Genomic DNA, 21,114 nt, shown 5'->3' with positions numbered 1-21,114 from the left:
CGACATCACTCCCCTCCGCGACCGACGAATTCATGCCCCAACATCCTCCGCGACTTTAATCCCCGCGACTTCTCCACAAACCGGACAACACACGCAGGCCCTCGCACCACCCGACAATCATGGCGTCCGACTTTATCGGCTTGCAGATGTTGGTGACGGTGCGCGGCGCTCCGCCCGTGCGTTTCAAGGGCACCGTCAGCGCGGTCGAGGCCGGCGTCGGCTTGACCCTCAGCAATGGTGGGTTTTGCTCCAAATTTCCACACAATATGCTACCGGCCAGGAGCCGCGTGCTCTTCAACGAGCATCAGGAGTTAACTTCTCTGTCCATAGTCTGGAGGCTCGACAACAATGCATGGCAGCCCCGCCTGACAATCCCGTCCATGAACATCATGGACCTGTCCGAGATCCCCCCTTCGAAACCGACCACCACAACTGCCAGCATGCCCGACCCCGCAGTTGCTTCTCCGGTCACTGGCGCAGGGTTCCAACAACCGCAACAGCAGCCGCCCCCGATTGTGACAAAGCCCCCGCTTGCAGACCCCGCCATCCTGGCCGTTGGACGTCCTCCTGCTTCAGCGTCAGTGACACCGTCGTCAGCCCATGCTCCAGACAACCATGCGCTTCCGAACACGAGTGAGAAACGAGATCCTCAGCCTGCTGTAGCTCCGCCGGTCCAGCCTGTCCAGCCTGTCGCAGGAGTCACGCCCCAAAAGGCCATATCGCCTGCTTCCTTGACTGCCTCGGTGAGAGGATTGAAACTCGATACGCCCGCCGCAGGCACGACTTTGGTCGAATCCCCTGATGAGGACAATGAAGAGCCTGCACTTGACTACAACGAGGTGGTTGGCTCCGGGTCTAAGAATCGCCGCCGACGGAAGAAGGCCGGAAACACAAAGACGGTTACCCAAGCCGATTACGAGCCGACGCCCGGTAGCACTGGAGCAGGAGTGGCAGGCCGGGGTAAGGGGTGGCGTCAAACTCCTATCCTCCAGAGCACCGCATCCTTCCAGCCGTTCAGCTCACTCAAAAGGAACCGCAAAGGGCGGGCGACAGCGGATAATGGATGGGCCTCAGAGGACGTTACTGACGTCCAGGAGATGGGCGATTTCGACTTCCAGGGCGGTTTGGCGAAATTCGACAAGCAGCATCTCTTTGAGGAGATGAGGAAAAACGATCGAATTGACGAGGCCAACCGCTTGGTCAGCCACAACCGGTTGCCGCGGCCGAAGCCGGGCACGGCAGGGGGCAAGAATCTTCACCACACGGAAAACGTCCTTGATATGCCATCAACTATCTTGAAACCTACCAAGGACAAACCGATCCCGCGTGAGACGCCCAACGACTTTTGGAACAGCGAAGCGGATGAGGTACCCGGGTCTGAGCGTCTGAGTGGCAGGGATCAGGGAATGGGCAGCAGGCAGAGCTTGCGTCGCGGAGAGAGTAAGGGCACAACCGGCCGGCGCTCACAGTCGCGGAAGGCCCATGCGGGTGACGCGGCAAGGGTGGGCTCCGTGCCGAGCAGGGTGAACTCTGGTGTAAGCGACCGCCGTTCCCGGGCCGCCCAGCCCTTCAAGGGCAGCCGGCCGAGCAGTCGACTCTCGTCGCGCACTACAGCGACCGCTGACAAGAGGAAGCAGCCCCCTCCCCCGGCCGTCCAGCAGAGCCTTCACGTGCTGCCGTCGAATCGCCGCATCGAAACGGTGTCGCCCCTGCAGATGTTCAACCTCGAGAACATTGCGCACAGCGAAATCGGCCTGACAGAGGAGATGATGACGGAGAATGCCGGCCGTGGCATCGCTGAGGTCACACTGACGGCGCTCTCGGACCCGGCCATCAAGGTCCGCCATGCTGGTGCCGTCGACCCGATAACAGGAGGTCCGCCGCCGCAGACGGTCGTGGTCCTCGCGGGCAACAACAAGTCGGGAAGTCGTGCCATCGCTGCCGCCCGTCACCTACGTAACAAGGGCATTAACGTCCTCGTGTGCGTGGCTGGGCTCGAACGTGGCGAACGCGACCTTCTCGAGGACGTGCAGCAGCAGGTGCGACTGTACCGCAACTTTGGCGGTCGTGTTTTCACGAAGAGCGACCTCTTCGAGCACATCCGCAAGATCAGCATCCCGGTTATTAGCATCGATGCTCCCCGTGCCTCACTCAGCAGCCTCGCCAACCCGGCTCCCATTATGCTCATCATTGACGCGCTTCTGGGCTTGGCCATCTCGTTCGAGGAACTGCGCAACGGCGACCAAGCCACTGTCTACGAGCTTATCGAGTGGGCCAACCGTCATGAGGCATTTGTGCTCGCCATCGACGTGCCCTCTGGTGTGGATCCCACGTCGGGCAAGGTCAGTGTCGTCGACGGGAACAAGCTCTACGTGAAGCCGCGCTATGTTGTGGCCATTGGTGCGCCCAAGCGCGGCTTACTGGAGGCGCTGATCGCCGCTGATAATGAGGATGGGGATACGACGGCCGCTGCTGCGGCTGTCACTGCTGTGGGAGATGGTCCGGCGCCTGATGATGCGGCGCTCGAGTGGAAGCTGTACCTTGTGGATATGGGCCTTGGCCAGGCAGTGTGGAAGAAGGCGGGCACCAAGATGCGGAAGGGCATCGACTTTGGGGATAAGTGGGTCCTGGAGATGAAGTATCGCGGGATCAGTGAAGGCGAAGAAGAGGAGGAAGAGGAGTGATCCTTGGGTCCATCGCTCGGGGTTGGTTGAGCTTGGCTCAGAGTTGGTTGCTCTTAATGGGGAATGTATGTCAGGTTTTCATGGATCGGTGGGCGGGGTTTCTGCATTTTAGTCGGTCTTCATGTGGTATGTTCTGTTTTATTGGGTTGGTCATCCAGCGAGGCGTTCGAGCGGGTTGATGGTGTTGTTCATGATGAATATCACAAAGCGGAGGACTTGACTCCTTAGATATCTACTGGTGTGACTGTACAAAAGTCAAGGCATCGGGTTGGCCATGGGAAGGTTGATAGAGATAAAAAAACAAGAAGCAATTCAGCGGTTCTTAAGGCATCATTCCTACGCATGCCAATTGGATCTGCTTCAGTCTGGCGATGCGGAAGACACCCTGGTATACTGATATGTCTTCGTCTGAGCTCGGTGACTGTGACTGGCCTTGGGAACTTCGCGCAACTTTATGGAGATGACAAAATGCCCATATGCAATTGCCTCCATGCAGATCGAAAATTGTTTGTCGGGCTCACTGGAACACCAGAAGAGGCCCTTCGTGCGCCAGTTACTATATACACTCAAGTCTCTATTCCATGATTTCTTTCTGTCTCTATCTCTTGGCCATCGCATTATCCCCCCTCTCCTCAACTCTTATCCCCTATCCAAACCACCACATTCTCTAACCCCTTCTTGTCCGCAAAGAACTTCCGGATATCCTCATCCGAGTATCTGAGACTGAAATGACACAGCACAAACGTCGTCTTCCACCATTTCCTCACCACCGGCTCCAGGTCCTGCCAACACGTGTGCTTGGTCTTGGCCGCCTGTTTGCGATGTTCAGGGTACAGAAAGCTGCACTCCGTGATGACCACTTTAACTCCGCTGCTCCCCGTTTCTTCCTCTTTCTTCTTAATCTTCTTATTCCCACCCTTATTCTCCTCAGCAGAGTTTCCCTGTCCCTCCTCCTCCTCCTCTCCAACCTCCTCTCGAGGCGGCGGCGCCTCGCCCAACCACTCCGGCCCCGAAGCGAGCACCGAAGCCGTCGTGTCCCCGAGAAACGCAAACACGGGCGTCGAAACGGGAACCGTCATCGAGAACGACGGCCCTTGCTCCTTTTGCATTTTCTCTCGAAACGCCTTCAGCTCCGCCGGCGGCAGGCCGCGCAGCTCGGGCCGCAGCTTCGGCGTCGTCGCGGAAAATACGTACCCCAGGCACGGGACGGTGTGGTCGCACCGGAAGGCCGTGGCGGTCCAGGTCGGGGGTCCCGTGAGGCGCGCGAGCGGGACGGTGGCACCGGCGCGGAGGCCGTGGGTGATGTGGGTTAGGCGGAGATGGGGGAAGGGGAAGGCTGGGTTGGCGGGATGGGAGGGGATTGGATTGGTGGTGGAGGTTGTTGTGGCTTCTTCGGAAGAAGCTGGAGGAGCTTCGCTTGGATTTGGTTCATTAGGTGCTGGAAGTGGTTTTTGCTCCTCCTTTTTTGTACTCTCTTCCTGTCCCTCGTCGTCCTCATCGTCATCGTCTCCTTCGCCATCCGACCCCTCACCCTGAGGCGGCCAAGCCCCGCCGCCCTGGTTCAACCAGATATTCGCATTCAAATACGCATCCAGGGCATTTTTCATCTCCTCGGGACAGTAAATATCGGGCCGGTTCTCCCGCCTCGTAAACGACGGTATGACCAGGACATGGTCGCTGTGGCCGTGCGTCAAAAAGATGTGAGTAGGTCGGAGATTGTTGACGCACAGGCCGGCGTCAAGCAATAGATCAAGCTGCGGGATGATGAAGGAGGTGTGCCATGCGGCGCGAGAGCGGCCCGTCAGGACGAGGTGCTGGTATGGTTTGGGGAAGCGCCACTCCAGGATATTCGAGTGTTGGGACTGTGGTAATGGTGTGGCAAATGTTGGTGGGGTCATGATTGATGTAATGATCTACACGATACTCTTATGATTTTTGCAGTTTCATGAGGTTGTTAGTGTACTGGAGGAGCAAGCCTGAAGTGGGTTGACTTAGATATGAAAATAAATATTGAATAAATGTTGAATCTGGTTCAACGCAGAGGATGCCCAAAATCGCAGGCTTGGCGGGGCACAATGGTGCAGCTCCGTGACGCATCCAACGGCGTGACGTTGAGTCACTCGGCGATTGTGATCAACAAATTCAGATCGAGGGAATCGCAGCATTTCTGGAAGAAACACTTTCAAAGAAAACACACCATTTCATTCCGGGCTCGCGCAGCCTTGCTATCATAACATTCGTCCCAGCCCATCTAAGTCTAACATGTCCGAGCAAATGCCACCGTTCTATCAATCATCTTTCCCTTCAACCTTACGCCTTGGGAGCAGGCTCAGCCGGCAGGCTCGCATCGGCTGAGGCCTCAACAGGTTTGGCGGTCCGGATCGGCAGCGTGGTCGTTTTCGGCTCACCGTCGGCGCCACCCTGAGCAGCAGCCGCAGCAGCCGCCGCCGCCTTCTTAGCCTTCTTCTTCTCCTTCTCCTTTTCCCTTGCAGCCTTCCTTGCAGCCGCCTTGGCTGCTTCAGCCTCCTTCTCCTTACGGAGCTCCTCGCCGCCAAAGGCGTCACGCCACTCCTCAATCTTGGCCGCCGGAATGTTGGTGAAAAGCAGCTCGGGAGTGCCAATGGCGTGGCCAGGCTTGAGAGCATCCAGCTCCCACGTGTCCGGAATGTGCACAGGGATTTTGCTTCCCTCTCCATCGGGGCCCTTGAGTCCCAATTGCCGCAGGATAGACTGGGACTTCTCGGGCATGTAAGGTGAGAGAATGTTCGCCACGAGGTGAACGTGGTTCAGGGTAACGGCGATCACGGCATGGCACCGCTCAGGCTCCTCGGCAAGGAGCTGATTGCTGAGCTTGTTGTCTTGGAGGAGCTTGTTTGCCAGCGCAGAGATGCTATGAAATACCATGTTAGTGAATGCGTTGCCTGGGCCAGCAGAGCAAGTAAACATACCTCATGACGTCCGCCAGGCCTGCCCTCAGCTTGACATTCTTCATGTCATTGATGTACTCCTGAAGGTGCTTGTTCACCTCATCCTTGTGCTGCTGGAGAGCAGGGAACTTGGTGATATCGTACTCCGGCACCACGCCGTCCAGTTTCGCCTGGCAGAACTTGACAACTCTCTGGCAAAGGTTGCCCAGGTTCTTGAGCAGGTCGTTGTTGTTGGCATCGACAAACTCCCTGACGGATAGTGTAAGCTGGTGGCATTTACGAAGAACCGCCATAAAAGATGGGACAATGAAAACAACAAGGAGCAACGGGCGAAGAAAAACGAAATCGGAGACACTTACTCCCATTTGAACTCTGAGTCACTGGTCTCGGGGCGCCTCGAGAGGAGGTAGTACCGCCAAATGTCGGCATCAATACCGGTATCACGGGCGTTGTTGCCAAAGACACCAATGCCCTTGGACTTGCTGAACTTGCCGCCCTCATAGTTGAGGTATTCGGTTGTGGACAGGTGCTTGACCTTGGTCCAATTTTGCCTGGTGCCAAGTTGAGAAGCGGGGAAGATGATGGTATGGAAGCTGGAGACACCATGAGCAGGGGCTTTATCAGAGCAGGAGAGGCCGCGGATACTCACGGGACGTTGTCTTTGCCCATGAACTGGTAGAGGGACACCTCCTCTGGATTCTTCCACCACTTCTCCCAGTTGGTACCGCTTGGGTTGCCAGGGTCCGTATAGGTCTTGGTGATCGAGGGATAGCCGACTGAATGGGTTAGCAACATTCTCCACAACAAAGGTTGTTCACAACATACCGCAAGCATCGAACCAAACGTAGAAGACCTTCTTCGCATAGTCTTCATCATTCAGGCCATCAAGACCCTTGGGAACTGTAGGTCAGGTTGTTAGAATGCTGACGACTCTAAGGATGCAAGAGGAGTAACATACTTGGAACACCCCATTTGAGATCTCTGGTGATGCCGCGGGGCTTCAGGCCCTGGTCTAACCACGAGTGTGTAATAGCGACGCAATTGGCACTCCAGCCCTTCTCAGCAGTCTCAAGCCACTGCTTGATCTCATCCTGCAGAGCATCCAGGCGGAGGTAGAGGTGCTTGGTCTTGCGCCTCTCAGGGGTGGTGCCGTCAAGCTTGCAACGGGGGTTGATCAGCCATCCAGTGGCCTTCGTCTCCTGGTTGCCCGAGGCGTCCTTGTCGGGTTCGAGGGGATCAAGAAGGTTTCCGCAGGCGTCGCATTGGTCGCCGCGAGCGCCCTTGTCATGGCACAAGCTGCATTCGCCCTCAACATAGCGATCCGCCAGGAAGGAGTCGTGAGTTGGGCAGTAGGCCTGAGTGGTCTCGCGCTGCTCAATAAAGCCATTGTTCCACAGGCGGGTGAAGATGTCCTGGACAATGGCAGTGTGCTCCTCAGTAGGAGTGCGTCCAAAGACATCGAACTCAATGCGGAACCAGTCGTAGATGTCCTTGTGGATTGCGTGATACTTGGCGCACAGAGTCGCCGGGTCCACACCCTCCGACAGCGCTTTTGTCTCGGTCGCGGTGCCGTACTCATCTGAGCCGCAAATGTAGACAGTGGGGAGGCCCCTCGCCTTGCAAAAGCGTGCGAAGACGTCGGCCGACTATGAGTGGGTGTCAGTGACGGGGTACTTTTTTTTGTCCTGTCTTACGGTAGGTCTCCGCGACGTGGGCTGGATAGAAGAAGGGTGTGCTGCGCGGGGGTCATGAGATGAGAGTCGCGGATCGTGGAGTCATACTTACCAGAACACTGCCAATAATGTTGCCAAGATGCGGGACGTTGTTAACATAAGGCAGGGCGCTGGTGACGAGGATGTTCTCCTTGCCCGGGGTGGGCAGTGTCGGCGACCGAGTAGAACCCATCCTGAATGACCGCGGATTGCGAATCGCGGACTGTTTTGTTGTTGAGTGAGTGTTGAGTCGCGGAGGGAGAGAGTGATGAGTGAGAGATTCTCGGGTTGAAGGTGAGAATGGAGGGGCTCTGTCCCTTGAATCTTCAGGGCAAGTCCCCACTGGAATTTGGGGAAGGTGGGGTTTTGAGTCACGAACTCTGGAATGCTGGAAAGTGTGTTTGCCGCTGAACGGGTTAGGGTTCTGTGTGAGATTGTCATGTGACACAAGATGGGAAGTGGCGAGGCTGCATTCCAGTTCTTCTCTGTTTCATGTCATCGGCAAACCCGTCCCCATGGTTCAGGTACCTACTGTTGTGGCACATATCTGAATTGCCACAAGGTCGGGATCCGTGTTCGTCGGGCAGTCCCGAGACCATTGGGACTGGATCCCCGCTCCACGCATGCATTATTAGGTAATCAAGGACCTCAGCAGATGAACTGCTCCCGAGTTTGATTATGCTGCCCATTAACAACCAGGAACCCAGTATCCGTACTTCATCAAAGGACTGCAATCTTTACCTAACTTCCTCCCGTCTGACCAGTGGAGTGTACCCGACGAGGACAGTACGGAGTAGATGTAATGTAAAGGAATTTACAACCACCGAACATGGTCAGTTAACGTCCAATTGAGCTTCGCCAAGCATGCATGTCGTGATGGGTGTTGGGATGCAAACAACTTCGTCTCCCAGCCCATCATTAAGACAGCTCAGAACCTCCTCCCTGTACCATCGTTCTAATGCCAGGGAAAATGGATAATTGGAGAAAGGAATGAGATTAACTGCAGTGAATATCAAATTGAAGCCGTTATACAGTCAAAAATCACACTGGTCATATGGGGGCACTCGACCAGATGGTTGCCTCGGAGATTTTCAGGGGGTAAACAAAACTTGAACACCAACTGTGAGAAACCCTATTTCACACAAATCACAATCAATGATCACAAGGATCTTAGCAGCAGGTAAATTTCGACATGCTTTCTCTTGCATAGGCTGTAGATTGGGCATCGAATTCCTTCGAAACAAACATCCGTGGGACATCCATGGGTTTGAATGGATGAGGATAGGATCATGCACAACAAATCAGCAAAAAGATACGAACGAAAACAAGATTGGTGATCAGGACAAGAATGAAAAGGAATGGTGTGACAAAAGTCAGGTAGAGAGCGAGCAGAAGCAGTAGTAAGGACTACACTTTGACCAGTGCCATACAAAACAAGATCGACGAGAAAGATGAACGGCAGCGTAAACACCAGGGCTTCAACGAAAGAAATGAACAAACGATATCTGCCTAAGATAAGGTATCTAATAACAAATCAATGGTTTGGAAAACTTTATGAGGACCTAAACGCCGATGTTCTGCAACTGCCCGAAGTTAGGAGGGGCAATTATCGGCCACGCCCATTTGTGGCAGGAGCGTGGGGAGGACCCAACCTTGAACTCTGGATCAAAGGTTCTTTCCCGCTCTGGTGCTCGTTGTTTTGTTTTCCCTGTTGTGGGTTGGGGCGCGTCGTGACGCGTAGAGGAAAACTCAAACTTTTACTTTCTTCCCCTTCACTACCGCCGGCGCGTCTTTTGTGTCTACTTTTTTCTACCCCTCCACTTCTTTTTCTTCTTTTTCCCCGACCATCTCCACATCACAGGACATCCTCAGCAAAACATCCCCAATGTGTGTTTGGAGAATTGGTGGCTATTCCCATCAATTATCTTCTGTATTTGTTCCATCCCTCACCGATTCTTCCACTCTTCTTTCTCTTGTCTCCACTCAGTCAGGAGTTCAAGATTTACCTTACCCATTGACACTCGGCCTCCCTTGTAACACCGCACCTGGCCAGCCTCTGTCGTTGACATCATGGCCTCTAGTGCGGGGTTACGGTGTAGAGACCGGGTGTCAGGCCCCCAGACCTACAACCTCTGGGACTTTCTGAACCTCAATAATGCATTTTTCATCCAGAAGAAACCCGAACGCCCTAATAATTCAGACGAGGAGCCCTGCGTTGTCCTGTCGCAGGTAAGTATTGTTACTACTTAAGTCACCGGAATTTTTATTTGGTTGTCCCAATGTCTCTGGGTCAGAGCTAACTTCAGCATTAGAACGGGTCCAAGACCTACAACATTAAAGTTGAAGAGGGCGAGTCTGTTGAGCTTTCCCTCAGAATCAATTCGAACTTTTTCGTCCACTTCTTCCACGAAGGAGAGACCAAGGACAACGTCGATGATGATGGGCGGCCAACAGACCTCACATACCTGGGTTACTATGACGTCTACCTCCTCACCGCGAACGACGGAGGTCTTGGCAAGCTTCAGGGACCCTCTTCATGGGAACTCTCAGTCAATATTTCCCGGGATGACTTCAACACCTTGGAGATCAAGGTCGTGTCTCGGGTTAGCGATTCTGGCGCATTGGTGGTGCGACCTGTTGAGCTAAAGATTCCCCTCCTCGTCACGAAGCAGAACGGGCACCTTACGGTGAATTTGGACAAGGCTCGAGTGTCCCCCGATGTCAGAGACTTTCAAAGCGCCTTCTGTCGTGACAGAACCGACAATGCCAGGAAGCGGGCTCTCAAAAACGAGAAACGAGCTCAACAGATCCGGTCATCACATGGGGATCCAGTTAACCCACCTGCCGATCTCAAAGCAAAAGGCCAGGCAAACGACAAGGGCATTATGGTTGGATCCTTTGGAGCACTCGGCTTGGAAGTTAAAAGGATGCCTGAGGAAGACGATTCTTCAGAGCCCAACGTGCAGCACTCCTTGAACATCGGCAGGAACGATGACGAGGACGCTTGGTTGTCCAAGATGAAACATGTCGAACTCCCAGCCGTCATAATAACCCCTGCACCGGTCACGGAACCCGATATCTCATCTCGGCCGCTCCAATCCGCGGCACCTGTCGCGGAACCTGATATGTCAACTCAGCCCGGTCAAACCCTGGTTGCCGTGAAACGGTTTGCGGAGCTTTTACAGAGCCCAGAGTTTGGCCGGCCGACAGCTCATCGCAGGCGCGTGCGGCAAGATCATCCCGAGGACAAGGCCGACCAAGAACTGATCAAGAAGGGCCGTCGACCCGGTGCATCTCAAGAAACTGCACAACAGCAATCTCCAGTCCAATCCGGTCCCCCCCAAGAGCAGCCACGTCAGATGGACATTGCGGCACACGCGTACTGGCTTTCTACTTATGGGAAGAACCAGGCCCGGGCAAATCGACAGCATGAAGGTCCTCAGCTCACTCTACACGAGCAGAACCGATATGACCTCCTTCGGGGTTATCCGAATGTGTCTACTTTTCGCCCTGTCGGGCCCTATACTGTGAGTATTAGCTCAACTCTGCCTATTTGACTTGCGGTTCATTTAGAAGGAACTCTCGCGCTCCTTTCATGGCGAGTCACGCTAACAACTTGACCAGATTTCAGGTCCAGACGCTGCGCCAAGGGTGCTCCCACAGTCCCAGCATCTCTCGCCGCCCAACCAGCCGCCGCCGCCGAAGCGGACACGCATTTCAATCCAGGACCTCCTGAGTGGTGATACATCCTCTGACCCCCGTTCTGTTGAGAAACAGAGACTGGCCGATGTGCAGGAATACCTGAGGCGTTGCGCTCGGGCGCAGTATCAACAACGCACCCCTGCTGTGTTCAACGTGCAGCAAGCACCTCATCGTCCTTTGATGCAGCTGCAGCGGCCAGTTCAACAGAACCCGACGTATCTCTCAGTCCAGAACCCGATGTATCGCCAGGCAACTCGAATGCCCGAGGCTCAGATGATGCCGTCGCCTGTTCAGCCAACGACAGCTGCGAACATTCCTCTCCAACGGCCTGCCGTCCATGCAATGTCCACGGGCCCTTCTCGTCGGCAGGGTAGAATGCCGGGCGCTTTCACCCACCAGGTATTTAATCCTTCTTTGTTCTTGCTCCTACTGACTACCTTTCCTCCCCCCCTCATCTACCTCTTCGTTGTCTCACATCTTTTGTTTGTCCATAAGCTGACAGTTGTACAATGGTAGCAGCCCGCGAACCCCCATGGACTCAACAACCAGCATTGATGTGGTGTACAACTACTATGTTTGAGTACGTGTATAACAGTCCTTGCACGATCCGACTGTAGAGCTTCTTCATGTTTGAGTCCTTCAAGGAAACTGTCGAATATTTGTTCTACCGGCAAGCTCCCGGTTGAAACTCGCCACTCCACCTCAGACCTCCCATGACCGCCACCATGACTGCAAACCCAACCAGTATGCTCGCACCTCCATAGCGGTAGGCATGTCTCCTCCTCAGAGAAGCAAGCTCGCTGGCCCAGGTCGATACCGTGGTGAGGCACCCGCAAAACCCATCTTCGATGCCCGACAACACTTGACAGCCGACCACATTTCCAAATCCGACCCTCGAATGTGCCAAATCCCATGCCATCGCGAGCACTCCGGTCCCGACGATGTTGACGACAAACGTACCCAGTGGAAACGTGGCCACCCGCCGATTGAGCTTCAGACTGGCATAGAAACGCGCCAGGCACCCCAACGGTGCGAAGATCAGAGCGAACGTCACCTTGCCACGCCAGTTAGAGTGGCCATTCGGAGGGAAGATCGTCAAGAAAACGGCACCGAGCCAACAACCCCAGCCGAAAATCACAACAGTGCGGTCGAGAAAGACGCCCAGTAGGCGCGGGATGGAAGGGATCCACGGCCGCAGACCGATGGCGATATGCGCCCCCAAGAAGAGTCCGGACAAGGAAAGGCTGACGGTGATGACCGGAACGGCGATGAGTGCGAGAAAGGAGTAGCCCCCGTTTCGATCGTTGCTGGGCCATCCGCCAGAAGGAAGACTGTTGGACACGGCCAGAAATGTGTCGCGCATGAAAGCGGAAAACGACGTGAAGGAACCACAGAAGCCTGTGGCGAGGCCGATGTACAGCGGTATTGTCTTCTTGAGCGCTGCAGCGGCCTGAGGGGATGGGGTCACTGAAGCGGCATTGCCGTTGGAGGAGCTGTTATTTCCATTGTTGACTGCATTAGTTTGCGTTTCTTCGTCTTTCTTTGGGTGGCGTGGTGCCTGCCCAGCGCCGTCGCAAAATAGGTTGCAGTCCTCGGCAAGGAAGCCGATGACGACGCTGCCAGCGAAGTTGGGCCAGATGGAGTGGAAGTTGATGGGGGTGTCAGGATAGGCTGTCAGGGCCTGTAAGCCGAGCCGTGCGAGGGTTCCGAGGATGGAGAAGAACATGAGGTATGATATCGTGTAGAGTTCTGTCACCACCCGCGAGACGTCGGGACGATGTAAGCGTCGGCGTCGCTGTCGTGGAGGAAGCGGTGGCTCCTGCTCCTTATCGGATTCTAGCTCTTGGGCTTGGGCTTCCGCGGCCAGGAGCTCCAGCGGCGCGGGAGGCTCCTCAGCGATGGACTGGATGGGTGGGAGATTATCATCGATGTTTGAGAAGGATTGTGGAGCATTGTAGTCGATAGATGATATTGAAAACGAACGAGCGCGTGAGCCGCGTCTGTCTTGTAACTCCCTTTGTTCTTCTTTCGGTGCCTGTGGCTCAGTGGGTGGCTCTCCGGCCGCTGTCTGATATGAGGATTGGTCTGGAGCTGCGTTGGATTGTTCTGCAAGGCTCTGCAAGGGGCTGATGGACTCTTCTCGGTTTGGAATGGGTGGGAGGTTGTCGTTGATGTTGCTAAAGGATGAAGGCGCGTCGTATGAGACTGGATGAGCGTGGAGGGGGTCTATCCAGCCCGGATTGTCCTGCGGCTTACTCTCCCGCCCCGCGGATCGAGTCTCATCGGCCATTGTACAAAAAGCCACACTCCTCTGGACTATGCGTGATGGCTTAGTGATGTCGAATGGTGATCAATCCTTTCATGTCCTCCTAGTACTTGGCCGTCTTTGTGCGAAAGAGTCATTGTTGCCAGAAAGCATGGTAAATAAGCGAGCGGCAAACTCGGGTATCTCAGAGCATCTATTCATCTCATCATCTGCTCATGGCTTATTCGCGCACCTCGAGAAGAGTGAGATGAAATCTAGCTGTCAGGGATGAGTGATGATTAGAATAACCACAAGCCGTTGGAGAAGCAGATCGCCGGACCCACTCTCAGGCCGGGTTCCGAGTGGATCCAGACTTGGCCGGCCGTGCCCAGACCGGAGCGGCAGGGGTTCGCTTATCGCGCCGCTTATCGGGATGTCAGGTGGAGCAGGTGGACCCGGCTTTGGGATCGATGCGGTCAGCCCCGCAGGCGCTCACCGTCACTCATGTTCACTTGAAGCTGTCACGCGGCACCTTTCAGAGCCCGAATTGCTTGAGCTCAGCCAGGCGCGGAACGCCACAGCTGCCACTCTCCGGTCTGGGATTACCCTCCGTTGCTTTGAGGAGGGTCCGCTTCCCGAACGTGACACTGCCTGGCTGGAGATGCAGGTATTTGTACTTCCCCGGGCGTCGACCCGATTCGTTGCCTCTTTCGTTGTACCAGTCAATAGGGTAGCTAAGCTCTGGACCCTTCCATGGAAACCTAGAAGACATGGAGGAATCCCTCAATGTCAATGTCCAGTCCCGTGTCTCGGGGGCCGGGGCCTCATGTCCCAGTGTCGTGTCCAGCCAAGGCCCAACTGCAAGGTCCCCGAACGAATCAATGTCTGGCACACGGCATTTGTATGACGTTAGCGGGTTGCTTTGTTGTTCCTGAGCGGCCGGACAACGCCGAACCCCAACGGCCAGCACCTGAACCCGCGGTGTAGAGTTGCTGCTGCTGCTGGCCCTTTTTCTACCTACCATCGCCTCCTTGATCTCTTTCCTGGCTGCCAATTTCACTCTGTATTCCTCTCCGTTCCTCCATCCTGCCCCATCTGTGTTCGTACGCAGCCATTTGCCTTGCCTGATCAACCATATCTCCCAATCTCCCGTAATCGCCACACTGCGTCAGTCACCATGTCAGACCTCCCGTCCAACGTCCACGTCTCGCAACACCCGTGCCTGAAGGTCAAGCTCAGTCAGCTTCGGTCCAAGAGCACATCTCCGCGAGACGTCAAGGCCTTGGTTCACGAAATTTCTTTGATCTTGGGCACCGCAGCCCTAGCTAAGACTTTAACCAGTTCACCTGGCCCAAAGGTTGGTGAACCCGTAACATCCATCCGTTTGCTCTCCGTGACACCTTTCGCCTCCCGAGCGCCCAGCGGACCATCCCATCTTGCTGCCGTCTCAGCTCGTGTCATGTCTCTCGCCTTAGGGAGCCGCCACACACGTGTCAATGGAAGCATATCTGTGTAAGCTAACATCGCCACACAGGATGTTACGCCACTGGGTTACGAGTTCACCTCCGAGCAGCTTTCCCCAGAGACGATCTCTCTTGTACCCATCCTCCGCTCCGGCCTGGGCATGGTTGATGGTATGATCCCTACCTACCTCCCTTATCTAGTTGTGTCAGCCTATCTTCGAGTCCAACCACCGCTAACATACATACTCTCTCTAGCCGTCCAAACCATCCTCCCCCAGCCCGTCCCCATCCACCACCTCGGTCTCTTCCGCGAGCCCACCACCCTCAGCCCCGTCGAGTACTACAACAACCTGCCCAACCACGCCGCCGGGTCTGGCGCAGGTATCGACCACTCCGGAGCTGCCTCCCGCCTCGCCATCGTGCTCGACCCCGTCATCGCCACGGGTGGTACCTGCGCCGCTGCCGTCCAGACGCTGCGTGAGTGGGGTGCTCAGCGAGTCATCGTGCTCTCGGTGTTGGGTGCTGTCCCTGGAGTCCGCGCTGCTGCCGAGGTGTGGCCCGAGGGCACCGAGATCTGGCTTGCGGGTATTGATCCCGAGTTGACGGACCGTGGGATGCTTAAGCCTGGCTTGGGTGACGTTGGTGATAGGTTGTTCTTGACCATTGGTAAATAATTGTAATGTCTTCTTCTTTCCGGGTGTTGGCCCGGGAAGTAGTTTTTGTGGTAGAGGGAAGTCACAAAATAGACTGCTTGGCGGTTTACGATGGCAGCTCGTGGACGAACTTGTGATCATGCTTCGTGATTCAATTGTCCTCAGAGGAACTCCTCATTTCATCATGATATTAATACGCTTGGTGAGTAACGTATCAGAGTCATGGGCATCTTCTGTCTTTTGATGAACATGCCACTCCGCAGCCCATCAGCTAGGCGCATACTCTTCCTCGTCCACCAGGGTTCCCTCTGCCCAACAATCCTCAACCCACCGCGCAGACACAATGCGCGGCACGGCTTTCCGTCGCGAGACCTGATACCTCACGTCAGCTGCCGTAACCTTCTCTGACGCTGTCGTCCAATCACTGCCAACAACGACCACATGTGTGATTTTCCGGTCATCCAGATCATCCACAACCCTCCCATTGCCAAACCGAACAAGGGTCTTCAGCCTCAGGGATTTGGACTCCGGCACCCCCTCAGCCAAAGCAAAGTACACCCGGCACCGGCGGAACAGGAAGCTCCTGAGATTGTCGAGATCGTGCCCATGCTCCTCCAACTGATCAAGGAACTGATCAGCATCAAACGGAGCCCTATCCTCAGACAACTCCATGCCATTGAGGATCTCACGCAGCTCATCCACCCCCACATCCCGCCCGTAACTGTCGCCGTACGCGTCCGTGTTGTCTTGGGCAGCCTCCCTCATCTCATCCGTCGCGAATAGCAGATGACTCTCCTCAAAAGGCAACAGAAACCCGTTGCCGTTGTCTTGCTGGAGGCAGTCAAACACCCACTTGGGACGTATCACATCGGCGTCTCCAGATTTCTTCAAACTGGCGACCTTGATCACGTTTTTATCAGCAAGAATGATCATGCTGGATCCCTTGTCGACCGCCTGATGGATGCGGCCGCCATGTTCCTTGAGAAGCTTCTCCAGGTCTGGCTTGCTCATCTTGCGCGGCTGGACCGCCTCTGACAGGACGCAGAAGTCAAGGCCCTCAAACAAGCGGTTGCTGGCTTTCGTGGCTGATGGGAGGAACCCAGGGGCCTGGACAGCTTCCTCACTTGCTGTGCCAGCGATCACCAGCTCGCGCTTCTGCCGTTTGGTTGGCCGACGACGGCGGTTCTCCATTTCCATGGCTTTGCGCTCCTTCTCCTCTTGTTTGACGCGGTTGCGCAGGGCCTCGAATTCGTCCACATCCAGTCCGGCATCCCAGGCTTTGTCCTTGCGCAGCTGGCGGAAGCGGGGGAAGCGCAGAGTCCATCCGATGGCGAACTGGTCCGAGGGTGCAAACGACGCAGCTTTGACGGAGATCACGATGGACTCGCTGGGGCGGATCCATACATCCGGTCGCTCGTACTGCAAGCGCTCGCCACCACCAAGCTCGATGAACTCCGTTGGAGGGTTTGCGGGGTCCCAGTCGTGCCACTTGCCCTCGGTGTGGTGACGGATTTCACGGTAGTCTTCGGCCTTGAAGCCGCCACCAACCTTGCAAAAGGAGAGGCACTTCTCCGGGTTGGCACCGGAGCGGACAAAGTTCTCGCTGACGCGTACCCCACATAGAAAGCTTGACAGCATGCCTCCGCGCCGACCGGACCCAAAATACCCTCCTATTACGACACAGTCGATCGACTCGCCAAATTCCGACATGTATTCGGGCTTGACCTTGATCCAGTCATTGTTTCGGCTGTTAAGCTGGTATCGCGAACGCGGGTTCTTGAGCACGAGACCTTCGGAAGCCTCGGCCACGACCTCGCGCAAGCGAGGCTCGATCTCGTCGGGAGACGTCGCCACGAGGTAGGGATGGATTTCAAGGCGGCGCGGTACATCCTTAACTGCACGGGCTAGCGCTCGACGCCGGTCCGCGAGGGTGTAATCGGTCAGAGACTTGTCGTTAAGCAGAAGGATGTCGAAGACTCGATAAAGAGGGCGAGGGCCTGAGTTGAACGGGTTCTTTTGCTGTTCGAGAGCAGCTGTCTTGAGCGTTCCGAACGGCATAATTTTATCGACCTCCGGGTCCCATGTGATCATCTCGCCGTCGAGGATCAAGTTGCGCACTCCCGGATCAAACGCGTTTTTCAAGTGACGCGTGAGGGCCGAGTTCTCGTCCTCCAGTCCATTCCCGTAGAGGTAAGTGTAGTCCTTTGCCTTCCGTGACCAGAAAGCGAACTTAAACCCACCCGGAACGCTGTTATCCTCCTTCAGATGCATTTGCATACGTTCACCATCCAATTTCTCCTCGACCCAGAACTCGGGGTTCTCCTCTGTCACGCCCAAGTATGAAACCATCTTGGAAAATGTGCTCGTCATCTGAAACTGAGCCAGCTGTGGTTGGAAACAGGACATGAGGGTGATGCCCGTTTCTTGCTGTTCAAGGCGAAACTCCGGGTCGTACAGCTCCCAGCAAACACGTCTCAAGCTCGACGAGACACTGAACAGAGCCTCGGCATCCGGGTGCCAAAGGTTCAAGAAGGTTCGTTCCGTGGCTCCCACTTTCATCTCTTTGAGGATGATTCTCACCAGCCACATGAGCTCCTCCGCATTCATGCCCTGGTAGAACTCCTCGAAGATGGGGAGCTGCTCCGCTTCACCATTCGCCGCAGTCAGCCGGTCGAGCATGACGTTGACATCAGCGATGGTAAAGTTGCCTGGCTCAGTGCGCATCTGACGTTTGCTGAGAATCTCATAGCATCGGCCTGCAAAGTCGCCGGCACTTTTTGCAGATGCCCCTGGCCCCCGATCGGTGCCAGTGCCGGTGCCAGGCAGTTTCCAGTGCATCAGAGCGTAGCCATCAGGGGAGTTCTTATCGATCTTCATGACCTTCACGAGCAGCTTCCCGATGCTGTTTTCCTTCAGGCCGTAGACACCTCTATCACGGTCCTTGTCGGGAAGAATGAGCCGCATTGCCGGATAGAAGTCTTGTCCTACCTCAGAACGCCATCGAGCGATGAAACGCTCGATGATGTGGCGTCGTTGCTCATGATATGAGAGCTTGGAGCCGCCACCAGGACGGCCACGGGCGCCTCGAGGGCCAGTCGGCCGCGCTGTGGTGGGCTTGCATTCAATAAGTGGGTTGAAAAGGGTGTGATATAAGTCGGAGAAGGGCAGGGTCTTGGAATGGTTGCGGGGTCGATTTGGAAAGCTAGGGTACTGAGTTAGTGGTGATTATGGATGCGAGAGGGCGTCGGTTTCGTACAGCTCATCGAGCTCTCTGAGACTCAGTGGACCACTACCATATTGCTTCTCATCTTCCTCAATTGCATCAACGTCGGGCGACTTGGCGCGTTTGGATCGCGACATGGTGGGGGCCGTGGGATGTGATCAAATGTCTGCAAACTGCATTGATCTGGGTGCAATCGTCACGAAGGCCGAAAACAAAAGAATCCCGGGTACGGACAAAATCCAATTTTATATTTCTTCGTCTTTCATGAAAGTTTAGGAAAGGCAAGAGTTGCCATTGTTGCCTGCGGGTTGGCCCCAGCTCCAGGCAGCAAGCGCGTCTCCAACCCCAAACCCTTGAGCAACCGCAGCGCGACCTTGACCAATGACGTCATCAGCCTCCCTTCCCCTTTCCATGTAAACAACAGCAGCGGATCGAAATGCAACTCATTGTATGGAAGTGACACTGATAACCAAAATCTAATGAATGCCATATTCCTGGGTATTTTTTGACGCAAGTAACCAATTTGCTACTATACAGCCCTTCCACATACGTCGCTGAAGAATTCTGTGTCTCCATGTCTTCCGGCTGCACTCCCAGTTCTTGGAACATCCCATTCTCTAGTCCCCAAGGTTCTACACTCCCTCCCAGTCCTTGATGCTCTTGAGCTAGACGCCAGTCAACGGATGTTAGATCGCGGTCCGTATCAGGTGTATCAATCGTCATTGCGAAGCCGGTCGTTATTAAACGACACTGACGGCTCTTCGCCCTGGCCGAGATGGGCTGGCGGTGCGGTGTTTGGTTCCTCGTCTTGGACTGGATCAACTGAGCACTCAGTCATTTTCGAATCCGAGTCGAAGCTGGAGTCCTCTTCCCGCATCATTGCCGCCACCGAATAGCCCACATACAATGGGTCTCTCAACCAGTTATCCGCGTAATACCCGCTTTCTGCGCCCCGGCGGTGGTCTTCGCTGTCGTTTTCTGGAGGTTGCGGGATGTAGAAATTTAAGTAAGAGTCGACTGCTCTTGCAGTCGACCGTCTGGTGCGTCGCGTGGTGTCAGTGACAGCGGAACACGGAACAGCAGATCTTCCAGCTCTTGCATCCCGAACGCCAGCACGTGGATGGCGAGATGGTGGGGGGCCGAGACCTGCGCAACGCTTCAGCTATCGATCGCGCTTCCCTAGGAGTCAAGGTGCCTGAATTGGTCTCTGACCCCTCCCTCCTCCTCCTCCTCCTCCTCCTCCTCATCTTCATCCTCAATAGCCTCAACATCCTCTGCTACTGATCGCGCCGCCCTGGGAGTCGGGGCGCCTGAATCATTCTCAGACTCCCACCCATCTTCATCCTCAACCTCCTCGACATCCGTAAGGGGTATGTCGTCGTCATCGTCACCGATTGCCAAACCCGCGTACAGCTCACGCTGAAAAGCCCGCTCTTGAAGTTCCACCACTTGGTCGTGGCATTCCCGGGCAGTCGCACGGGCCGTTGGATCCAGGAGGACCATGCGGCGGGAGAGCAAGGTGTAAAACTCGCTGCGCCGAGATCGTTTGATCATGGCGCGGAGATGTCTCACGAGTCTCTCACACCAAGCGGGACCAGGGCCATCACCGCGGGGTGGCAGCTCGTTCACACACTGAGCGGCCACCACGCCAAGTGACCAAAGATCCACGGCTGGCGAGTAGCCGACGGTGGATGGTCCGTCTTGGCTGAGGCTCGCCCACAGTTCCGGCGCCAGGTAGGTTGGCGTGCCGCAAAGGGTCTTGAGGTCGCGAGCTTCACGCGAGAGTCCGAAGTCCGCAAGCTTGATGTGAATGCCTGAGGGTGTGTCATTCACAAGTATGTTCTCAGGCTTGATATCGCGGTGAGCGATTGGCGGCGACTGTCCGTGGAGGTAGGCCAGCGCCGAGAGGCACTGGCGGATCACGTTGAGGCTCTGCGGGAACGAAAGGGGGAGCTTCGGCGCCAGCGTGCCGCCGAGCACAACTTCGAGGTGAAGTTCGACCTGGCCGTTTGGACGTTGGAAGATTTCGTAAAGTCTCACAATATGTTCCTGGACAATCGTCGTTAATGCCGGAGCTCTTTAAGCAAAAAGGAAGGGTGAATTTTTGATGAACAAACAAGAACGCAAACAGTGATATGAATGATAGCAAATAAAACAAGAAAGAATATGAACAGAACGGGCAACTAGAAAACGAGAAAGACAGACAAGGAATACTTAGTAAAAACGGAAAGACGGAGAATGAAAGCAAAGCAAAACCGAGCTTTGGTACAGCGGTAAAAGAAAAAAAGAAAAAAAAGAAAAAAAATAGAAAAGAAATGGAAAAAATAAAAGACATAGAAAGTTGAAAAAAAGAAAAAACGAAAAAACGAAAAGAAAAGAAAAAAGAAAAAGAAAAAGAAAAGAAAAGAAAAAGAAAAGAAAAGAAAGAAAAGAAAAAAGAAGGAAAGAAAAAAGAAAATAGGGCTTACTTACGTGAGACAGTTGTCCGAGTAGCTCAGCTTCCCG

General features: G+C 55.0%; 8 protein-coding genes across 8 annotated transcripts; 3 read left to right on the top strand and 5 right to left on the bottom strand.

The window, feature by feature from the left end:
* Positions 1-119: 119 nt before the first annotated feature.
* Positions 120-2,684, top strand: VTJ04DRAFT_857 (uncharacterized protein; the record flags this gene model as incomplete). Its single annotated transcript, XM_069367020.1, has 2 exons — positions 120-237; positions 331-2,684. The coding sequence occupies 2 exons, from the start codon at positions 120-122 to the stop codon at positions 2,682-2,684; spliced, it is 2,472 nt and encodes an 823-aa protein (XP_069223466.1).
* Positions 2,685-3,316: 632 nt separating this feature from the next.
* VTJ04DRAFT_856 (uncharacterized protein) lies at positions 3,317-4,582 on the bottom strand (the record flags this gene model as incomplete). Its single annotated transcript, XM_069367010.1, has 1 exon — positions 3,317-4,582. The coding sequence occupies one exon, from the start codon at positions 4,580-4,582 to the stop codon at positions 3,317-3,319; it is 1,266 nt and encodes a 421-aa protein (XP_069223465.1).
* A 412-nt stretch (positions 4,583-4,994) lies between these two features.
* Positions 4,995-7,516, bottom strand: VTJ04DRAFT_855 (uncharacterized protein; the record flags this gene model as incomplete). Its single annotated transcript, XM_069366999.1, has 7 exons — positions 4,995-5,574; positions 5,633-5,860; positions 5,971-6,204; positions 6,261-6,387; positions 6,437-6,511; positions 6,570-7,257; positions 7,397-7,516. The coding sequence occupies 7 exons, from the start codon at positions 7,514-7,516 to the stop codon at positions 4,995-4,997; spliced, it is 2,052 nt and encodes a 683-aa protein (XP_069223464.1).
* Positions 7,517-9,393: 1,877 nt separating this feature from the next.
* On the top strand, positions 9,394-11,580 carry VTJ04DRAFT_854 (uncharacterized protein; the record flags this gene model as incomplete). Its single annotated transcript, XM_069366988.1, has 4 exons — positions 9,394-9,552; positions 9,636-10,850; positions 10,948-11,424; positions 11,545-11,580. 4 exons carry the CDS (start codon positions 9,394-9,396, stop codon positions 11,578-11,580), a joined length of 1,887 nt encoding a protein of 628 aa, XP_069223463.1.
* A 109-nt stretch (positions 11,581-11,689) lies between these two features.
* Positions 11,690-13,315, bottom strand: VTJ04DRAFT_853 (uncharacterized protein; the record flags this gene model as incomplete). The annotated part of the gene is made up of 1 exon (XM_069366977.1): positions 11,690-13,315. The coding sequence occupies one exon, from the start codon at positions 13,313-13,315 to the stop codon at positions 11,690-11,692; it is 1,626 nt and encodes a 541-aa protein (XP_069223462.1).
* A 1,132-nt stretch (positions 13,316-14,447) lies between these two features.
* VTJ04DRAFT_852 (uncharacterized protein) lies at positions 14,448-15,407 on the top strand (the record flags this gene model as incomplete). Its single annotated transcript, XM_069366966.1, has 3 exons — positions 14,448-14,627; positions 14,805-14,904; positions 14,989-15,407. The coding sequence occupies 3 exons, from the start codon at positions 14,448-14,450 to the stop codon at positions 15,405-15,407; spliced, it is 699 nt and encodes a 232-aa protein (XP_069223461.1).
* A 246-nt stretch (positions 15,408-15,653) lies between these two features.
* On the bottom strand, positions 15,654-18,746 carry VTJ04DRAFT_851 (uncharacterized protein; the record flags this gene model as incomplete). The annotated part of the gene is made up of 2 exons (XM_069366955.1): positions 15,654-18,588; positions 18,643-18,746. 2 exons carry the CDS (start codon positions 18,744-18,746, stop codon positions 15,654-15,656), a joined length of 3,039 nt encoding a protein of 1,012 aa, XP_069223460.1.
* An 865-nt stretch (positions 18,747-19,611) lies between these two features.
* On the bottom strand, positions 19,612-20,163 carry VTJ04DRAFT_850 (uncharacterized protein; the record flags this gene model as incomplete). Its single annotated transcript, XM_069366944.1, has 2 exons — positions 19,612-19,755; positions 19,822-20,163. 2 exons carry the CDS (start codon positions 20,161-20,163, stop codon positions 19,612-19,614), a joined length of 486 nt encoding a protein of 161 aa, XP_069223459.1.
* Between the last annotated feature and the right edge of the window lie 951 nt (positions 20,164-21,114).

This window comes from Mycothermus thermophilus (genome assembly GCF_041956435.1).
Source record: "Mycothermus thermophilus strain CBS 625.91 unplaced genomic scaffold VTJ04scaffold_1, whole genome shotgun sequence".
NCBI lineage: Eukaryota > Fungi > Ascomycota > Sordariomycetes > Sordariales > Chaetomiaceae > Mycothermus > Mycothermus thermophilus.
The sequence above is the reverse complement of the archived record's forward strand: the minus strand, read 5'-3'. Positions and strand labels throughout refer to the sequence as shown.